Genomic DNA, 9,127 nt, shown 5'->3' with positions numbered 1-9,127 from the left:
AATCATTATCATTACCCATTTCAATCCATTCCACCCCCACATAATATTTTGATTTAATCATATTATACTGTTACATGCTGTTTTACACCTCTCGATTGCTGCTACTGCTGTTTTTGCACTACATTGTGTTTATGTTTTTATAAATACACTCTTGTTTATAGTCCTTTTTTGCATATTAATTTAAAATCATATCATACAATAGGTCTAATGGTCGGCGCTATTTTGTGTTGTGTGTATTTGTTCCACAGTGTTTTGTGTTGTCTGTTTGCACTGGTTTTTGTCTGCATTGTTAGCACACGATGCATTCTATGTGGCGAAGATACTTACTAGTCTTTTGCTTTGTGTTATGTTATGTAACTTTATGTGTTGTGATGTAGCTCTATGTTGTTTAATGTGGCACCAGGGTTCTGGAGGAATGTTGTCTCATTTCACTATGTACTGCGTCAGAAATGACAATAAAAGCTTCTTGACTTGACTTGACTTAAAGTAGAATTCACTTATATTACTTCAGACAGTACAAATAACAGATGGGACTTTTTTTATGTCATTGTTGCTGACGAAAAAAGGGAAACCTCTTAAACAGATCCAGACTATTCAGTGCACCGTGGGGATAAAAACATGTAACATATAATATAATGGTCTCAATGGTGCTATACATCACCAGTAAATTAAGCTTGTTGACAAAATATAAATGTACGCCACCTCCGAAATATTATGAATCTTTAAATAACAGTTACGTTTGTTCTTTTCACCACATTTTACCCCATGGTCCAGTAATTACACTCGCTTCTTTAACCCTGAAATGATCGTTAAAGTGGAATATTGCAGGACTATTAGAGCAATCAGCTCCATGCTGACTTCCCTTGCCCTCTAAATGATCTCCATTTCCATGCACTACTAACACACCAAACCAGGTCTATATCCCAGGCTCAGTGCTGGTGGCCAGGGTCTGGCTATGGGGGTGGGCTGGCTGAGCTTCAGCACCCCGCGCTCCCATCATGCATTGATGAATTGATTGCTGCACTGCTGCCAGTGTGTCTGTGCCCTGGGCGAGAGCGCCCCGGTTACGAGAGGGAATCCCAGCAATGGCACCCGCCGCGGTGCCGCTATTGTGCGCCGCCTGCAGGGGGCATTGGGGGCCGGCAGCCCGGAGAGAGCTGCCCTGACCCACATACTGCTGTCACACCCCTGGAGACACACTGTGAGGGCAAAGCGGGGAGGTGTGTGTTTGTGCGTGCGTGTGTGTGTGTGTGTGTGTGGGATAAGCCAGGGAAAACAGAGAAGGCGAGACACTGGGCACCTTGGTGAGAGGATTTTCACAATTCCCACTGCTAGAAATTTCTGAGTTAGTGATTAATGTTGGCAGAGAGAGTAGTTAAAAAAGGTTTAAAAAGAGATGAGAATTGCAGGTATATATCTTCTCTTTCTGTATCCATGGCAGCATACATCAAGGAATGATTTATGGCTTTCTGTCGTGTCACACAATATTATTAGGATAAAGAGGCACATTTTATAATTAAATACTAAACCCTAAGAACAGAGGCTAAGCCCTAAGGCCCTAAGGCTTCACATCTGAATAAAATGATAAATAATAAAACAAAACTAAAATGTAGGACTGTAAAAAAAAACAATTAAATAAACCTGATAAATGAAATCAATAAAACATTTCTGAAAAATCCAGATCATGCTTTAGTATGTTTTTTGTACAATATATGAAATCATATCATTTACTCCACAGTAGTTTCCTTTTTAATGCAAAATGTACACTTTAGGTTGCTATTGTGTATATTCTATATGGTATTTTTCAAATACGCAACATTTTAAATATTTCTTCAGTATATGCAAAGCCTCCTTCTTTTGTCACAGAGAGTTTATTGGATATTTTCCTCCAATAAATGATTGGGTATATACACATATGCAGATACAATGTATAAATGGCAGTCAATCATTCCATTAACATGTTAACTAGTTAGTGTTAAGCAGCAACTACATACCTGATTTGTTCTACCGGTACAAACAAACAATGGTTTCGTTTACTGCTAAGTATATATAATGCTGCGCAAAAATAAAGGTCACTAATTAAATAAACAAATGTGCGCCATGGCTGATGATTATATTTTAGTGCGAAAGAGAGCTGTATAATCAAGCACATGTTTTTGTGAGCAGGTCAGGGAACTAGTGGAATAGAGAAATAATACGTTATAACATTGAATGAATTGTTTAATTTTGCCAGCATCAATCACAATCACTACAGAAATTATGAAAGATGCATTTTTTTAAATGCTTTGTTCAGCAGCACATGTCTAAATACAAATCTCTTTTTAAATATTACAACTCATTCACCAGTATATTGTTCTCATTCACCAGTATATGATCGGTGATATAAATAAAGTGTTGTTTAACCACCGAAAGAACTCAAAGAACAGCAAGACTATTCATGAAGCGTCAGGAAGTTACCGTCGTCTAACGCTCAGCATCTGATAAAAATACATGCAACAGATTTAATGAAAAAGCATAAAAAAGCATGGCACACATGACCATACCATAGAGGCAACATGCAAAAACAGGTTGTAACTGATGATCAAAGAAATGCACAGCCACTGTGACATTCTTGTCAGGTTAATGTGTACATGCAAAATAAATAAGCAAATAAATAAACAAAAACAAACAAAAAAAAAATAAAAACTGAGCAGTTAACACATCCTCTGTCTGTGCGCAAACTTGCCTGCTCGAAACAGGGCAATATAATTATAAATATGTTTCACCACAGAGCTAAATGCTAATAAAACACAAAGTGTTACTTTACATCCTCAATAGCATCACTCTAGCAAAAACATATAAAATAGAAACATACATTGCACTCTTGGGTTGTTCTGCGCTTCATTCATTACAGTTTATTTCCTATACCTATGACCTCTGAGCCATTAGGGCAGCACATCATAATAGTTTAAATGACCTGCATTTAATACTACAAACTCTATACCACAGTAATAACAAAAATCAGTATCAACTGTTATTATCGATTACAGGATCAATCCAATTCCTACCCTTTAAACACCATTCTTGCAACTACAAATACAGGAAAACATGATATGGAGGCGTGCTACTTATTTTCTATCATCATATATCATGGTAGATTCATCAGAAAGGGAGTGGGGGTTTAAAGTAACATTTTTACATTGTGTGAAAAAAACAGGGTACACAGCTGAACTCTGAGACGGCCTTCTCTGTTCATTCTCATCTTGTAAACACAATAAAAGAAACCCACTGGTGCTCCATGATGAGCTGCAGCTCAGCTGTCCACAGATTCACCTCACTTCTTGTTTTTGAGCTGGTTGGCCAGCCAGTCGAGTCCTTCATATAGGCCGTCACCGCTGGTGGCACAAGTGGCCTGGATGTACCAGTTACGATGGCGAAGTGAGTGAAGGCCCAGTTTGTCAGTGATCTCTGCTGCGTTCATGGCATTTGGCAAATCCTACATGCCAGGATAAAGAGAAAAGTTGAGTAAGACAGGAGGAAATGGGAAATGTATATATATATATATATATATATATATATATATATATATATATATATATATATATATATATATATATATATATATATAAAAATTGTAAAAGTAACAAGTTAAGTGACCATAAAAGCAACTTGACTTTATTAGGTACTTTATTAGGTATATTTTTAACCGTGTCAATGTGGGCATTAAATTATTGAATCATTTAATTATAAACCCTACTACAAAGCCTTTGGGAACACAATAGAAATGGAAACTCTGTCATCATGGTGTGTTAATTCTGGCTCTGACAATTTCCCAACCTCAGCAATATCAATTGAGTTCATAACTGGAGTTCAAACTCCTGCTTGCATAGTCAACATTTTTGTTCCTGCCTGAAATATTTTCTCAGACATTTTGTTGCTTCCATTTCCTAAAAAATAAACAAAAGAGTATCCTCATTTTTGTGGCCTAAGAATGAAGGAACGAATGCTATAAAAACATTGTGCAGCACTTCATGTTAATGTCATTTAATGTAGTGCTTCTTTGTCTTGTAAGTTTTGTATCTGGCTGCTTGCTCAAGCTTGTATGAAAGCAAAAGCCTCCCACTTGGGCACCTTTTTTGCACAAGTAATTTTCTGGCAAGCTTTATTTAAAAAGAATTCTTGTGTCTCCTATTTCCATCAATATTTGTATAAAACACATCCCTAGTGTACAGGATGACAAAAGACCAAAAAAAAAAAACTGTCTATGGAACATTTGACAGCCCTAGAAAACCTTGTGTGGGACTCAAACAATGCCAAAATTCTAGACACATTTTTAGGTGAAGGGAAAGAGTCTCTTGCCTGCTTGTTTGCAAACACCAGTAGCACTGCATCTCTGAGTTCATCTTCAGCTAGCATCCTCATCAGCTCTTCTCTGGCTTCATTCACCCTCTCTCGGTCATTACTGTCCACCACGAATATCAGCCCTGACCAAATACAGAGAGGCAAACTGTCAAAAGGCCACTGAAATTACACACTTAAAGTTTTTGTACATACTACTTTAAGCTGTGCTGTAATTGCACCTATTTCAACTGTAAATGCCCCTTTCCCATTCTGTATAAATATTGTTACACATATGGGCATTACATGCATTTAAATTACAATAAAAATTATGCAACAGGATTGGGAATCAATGTAGATGAGCTAACATTAGACTTGCCAATTATTCTTGGGATTATACAAAATGCAATAATAATATGCAGTATTCAGGCACAACAAACTCACCCTGTGTGTTCTGAAAGTAGTGTCGCCACAAGGGCCTGATTTTGTCCTGACCACCGACATCCCACACTGTAAAACTGATGTTCTTATACTCCACTGTCTCCACATTAAACCCTGAAAAGAGTCAAATGGGATTTCTGACAAAAAGGTTTAAAAACAAATCTTATTCCTAAAAGATCTGTTAATTAAACAGCTACACTGTATGTAAGTAATATTGACCATATTTATATTATCTAAAAAGTGAATGTACCAATGGTGGGAATCGTTGTGACTATCTCTCCAAGCTTCAATTTGTACAGGATTGTGGTTTTCCCAGCTGCATCCAGGCCGACCATCAAAATCCGCATCTCTTTTTTCCCTATAAGACTCTTTAGGAGGTTGCCAAAAATGTTCCCCATGGTAGCTGGCTGGCTTTTCCTTCCTTCGAAAAATAAAAAGATATCAGATGAAAAGTTGCTAAATAGCAATCATGAGCTTATGTCAAATATTTATTTGTAGAGCCACAGTCCTGCTAAAATAAGATGTCAAATCCTGTCCTTATTACAGAGAGACCTACCATGTAGTCCTTAGTTTTACAGAGATCTGGTTTCAGACACAGGAAAGTTTTTTTTCATAGAAAATAAAAATAACATTTTATGGAATAACATTCAGAATATTTTTCTAGAAAATCATGTTAATTGATATAAATGCATTTTGGTAAGGATTAAAATAAAAAAGTTTTGACATTCTACAAGAATCTCTGGCAGGGGTTCATACTGTATTTATATTAATATGCTCAATCTAATTTTCTATCATTTGTGTAAATGATTCATTTGGCAGATGCCCTTATCTATAGCGACTTACAAGTCGCATTCATAAAAGTGAGCAGCTATGGGGTTGAAGGCCTTGCTCAGAGGCCCAGGGCTGGCAGCTTAGTGTGGTTTGGATTTGAACTCACAACCTGTGGATCCAAAGTCCAATGCCTTAACCCCCAAGTCTTTACTGTCAGGACTTTATAAAAGACGGATGTGAAGTGTTAACTTAAATTTTTTCGCTTTGTGCTTTGCGATAAATGGAAATTTGCATTTTGTATTATTGGTACAATTAAAAGATTGCACCTTGGAGACGCACCTTGGAAAGTGTTGTTATTGCAATTTCTCCCACGTGTGAGAGAGAGAACATGTTGTTTTTCATGATAATATGTCAATCCTGAGATTAAAACTCGCAAATGTTCATGGCGCAGATTTTTAACTGCCTATCATCTTACACTGTTGAGGATCTTCACACCACAAAGCTCCAGGCAAAACATTTCCCCCACATGGATTTTGAAAATGAGCAAATCATGAAAGTATGCAAACTGCTTAACAGTCCTGATATATTAAACTGAAGGTTGTTTCTCATTACGCAGGAATTTCAAACTCAAAAACAAAAGGAACTGCTTGATAAATCATTTTACTGAACACAACACAAAAATGGAGAGACAGAATACAGAACGTTGAGAAAGCTGGACCTCTTCTTGAACTGGGATGACAACACTTTATAATGCGGTATACTGGGCATCAATTTTCCTGATGTCAGCTCTACAGCTTGGTTTGCAGTTAGAGAGCTTTAATGGCAAAGTTTGCCATGAGTGCATGCAGGACACAGATGACCCCATTTGTTGCTATTAACAACCTGCTAAAGGGGAAAAAAACGAAGACACCACACTTTACGTTCTGTGTACAACCCGATCTTATGCAGCCAAAAGTCCCTTGGAGACCAGAAACCTGGTGTTTATGTGTTTAAGGACTGGAATTGAAAGTATGTTTCAGTATTTTTTCTAAAAAAAAAAAAAGCCCTGAATGATAACGGTTTTAGCATGACAAGACAGAAGGATAGCACATATAATAGTATATGGCTGGGTAAATATGCTAAAACAATAAAGTATGGCCACAAATCATTTCAACTCTCAGTCCTTTTAAGCAGCATTACTGATTACCATAGCAACAGAAGACCAAGAAAAGAGCAGTGAGCTCATCTGGAATGATTTATTTTAACATTATTACTCGCTGTCTTAATCTTTACAGTAAGAAATGACCCAAAATGTGAGCCTCATATGACTCATAAGAGGGTCACCACGATGAGCCTGATCTCTTAGGCTATTTCTTTCACTGAAGTCCATTCGCTTGCATTGAATTATACGCTGACAAAACGGAATTGCTGTGGTTTTACTCAGATTTTTCGTCTAATGGGATGGACAGTAACTAGATAGGCTAGCTGTGTTACTAGAATGGAAAATATGGTGGATGTTTATATAGGGGCTTGGGGGGGTATCTTTAAAATATAATGCATATGGATAAGGCAAAAATATGAACAAAAAAATCTGGCATCTACTTTACAGCCTGCACACGTTTATAATAAAGGGTATCTTTCTTCTCTACCTTTCCATGTCACTGGCGTGATCTAAATGTATGTATCTTTTAGCCTAGAAAGGTGTATGTAGGGCGGGGTTTTTGAAGATTTTGCATGAGTTTAGCAGTAAAATCAATTTCACCAAATTCCTCCGAACAAAAATTATGAGAACATGATAAAAAAAAATATAATGTTGATTATATTTAATATTTATATTAAATATATTATGTAAAATTATATCAGATCCCTGGAGATCATCAGACCCCACTGATGTAGATACGCATTAAAAGATGCAAAAGATATGAATATATATATATATATATATATATATATATATATATATATATATATAATATAATATATAAAGGGTTATTATATAATATCATATAATTATATATAATATCATATAATATCATTTTATAATATATTTTAATAAAGATACAGATAGTGTTTTTTAATGTAGCTATTACATGTAAAAGCTATTTAAAGCTTTGAGCAAACTTTGTTATTTATAGAAGTGATTATATATTTTATCCGTCCTGAAATTACAAACATTTCACACCTTTCCCCACATTGTGCTCTACTGACAGCTCTAGTGGCCTATACAGCCTTACCGGCAAGGTGTAAAAAAAACAAACAAATCCCCTGTCTCCTTTTTTAAAATGTATTATCCTCATGCATAAAACACAAGAGCATATGAACGATCAGCATGTCGATGCACATTCCGTTTTTCGCTTTAAAATCGGCATATCCTTTGAGCTACTCACCTCTAACAGCGACGCCGGACAAGTCCCAATCGCCTATCGTAAGTCTCGCGATAACTCGCGGTTACACGCATAATGCAGCGTTTACAACCTGATCTCGCGAGATTACCCAAGGCATCGGTGTACCGTTTAAGTGATGCTTCTGCATCCGTGATGTTAATTACACGCACTGGATGGTACCCAGGATACACTGAATATCTACGAGGACGGAAAATGGTTTGTGGCGATGTACTTTGATTCAGAAAAGTAAAAAAAAAAAAAAAAAAAATCAACATTTCAACATTTCAACAATTCAACATTTTAGCTTTTGGTTGTTGGAGAAGGTTGTATTTTTAGTCTACAATGGATTTCATACAATAAAATCTGTGCAGTAGGTCATTACTGAGGCAAATAGACTCATATCCACTGTGTTTAATTATTCAGCCAAAACTGAACTGAATAAATAAATAATGACAGAAGTTGGCAGGCTGTAGTGTGTTCAGTGATTAGAATTAGAGCAAAAGAGCCTCTTTGTGTGTTTTTTTCTTTTTTTTTTTTTTTTGGAAGGATTTACTGTAAAACCTTATAGAACCTAATTATGGAACATAAAATAAACTTAATACATTATACTACATGTTAAGTTTATATTTTTAAACACTTTACAATGCATTGCATTAGTATGCAATACAGTCAGGAATTTTAACAGGCAATAATTCACAAAGAAATAGAGATATATTTTTTGGCCATGCTACAATTCAATACATTTAGCCCAGTTTTTACACATGTATTTGCAGGCTTCTGTGAACTAGTAGCCTATGCATGATCTCACAGTGGCACATTACTGAATGAGTGCCTGTATAAACATTGCTCTGATGTAATCAAAAGTGTCTTTTTCAGTGTCGTTTCACATGCTGCACCGTCTGTCAGAGGTTCTGTGATAGATGTGTTTATCAGTTTGGTGGTTTCAGAGAGGAGAGCGAGCCCATAGCAGATGTTTGCAGCTGCACACCAGATTATGGGGTGGAGTGGTGAGTGGGGGAGTGTATGGTGATTCTGGGTGCTGGGAGTTTGTGGGGGTTATGGCAGGGGACTTACAGTGCATACGGCTTGTGGTGGGGGTGGGAGTTATAATTTAAAGGAACCTTTCCTCTGAAGTGTTTGCCAAACTGAACCCCGGCAAACACAATCACAAGTCGGCCTGGTTAGGCTTGCAGAACTAATGAGGACTTGCACGTTGAGGCGATCGCTTTGATGTT

The 9,127-nt window shown here is 36.7% G+C and overlaps 1 protein-coding gene across 1 annotated transcript; it reads right to left on the bottom strand.

The window, feature by feature from the left end:
• Positions 1-1,855: 1,855 nt before the first annotated feature.
• arf3a (ADP-ribosylation factor 3a) lies at positions 1,856-8,063 on the bottom strand. The gene is made up of 5 exons (XM_083569476.1): positions 7,896-8,063; positions 5,009-5,179; positions 4,762-4,872; positions 4,339-4,463; positions 1,856-3,475 (listed from the first exon to the last, which is right to left on the bottom strand). The coding sequence occupies exons 2-5, from the start codon at positions 5,154-5,156 to the stop codon at positions 3,314-3,316; spliced, it is 546 nt and encodes a 181-aa protein (XP_083425602.1). The 5' UTR covers positions 5,157-5,179; positions 7,896-8,063; the 3' UTR covers positions 1,856-3,313.
• Positions 8,064-9,127: the final 1,064 nt, after the last annotated feature.

The sequence above is a fragment of the Silurus aristotelis genome, assembly GCF_946808225.1.
Source record: "Silurus aristotelis genome assembly, chromosome: 19".
Taxonomy (NCBI): Eukaryota; Metazoa; Chordata; class Actinopteri; order Siluriformes; family Siluridae; genus Silurus; species Silurus aristotelis.
Note: the sequence above shows the minus strand (reverse complement) of the source record. Positions and strands in the feature narration are given on the sequence as shown.

Bases quoted from the DNA above. Each gene is read 5' to 3' on its own strand.
- arf3a (XM_083569476.1), bottom strand. From the start codon at position 5,156: ATGGGGAACATTTTTGGCAACCTCCTAAAGAGTCTTATAGGGAAAAAA. The intron at 4,873-5,008 runs GTACATTCACTT...GACTCTTTTCAG, and splicing joins CACAACGATTCCCACCATTG to GGTTTAATGTGGAGACAGTG. The intron at 4,464-4,761 runs GTGAGTTTGTTG...GTATTTGGTCAG, and splicing joins CTACTTTCAGAACACACAGG to GGCTGATATTCGTGGTGGAC.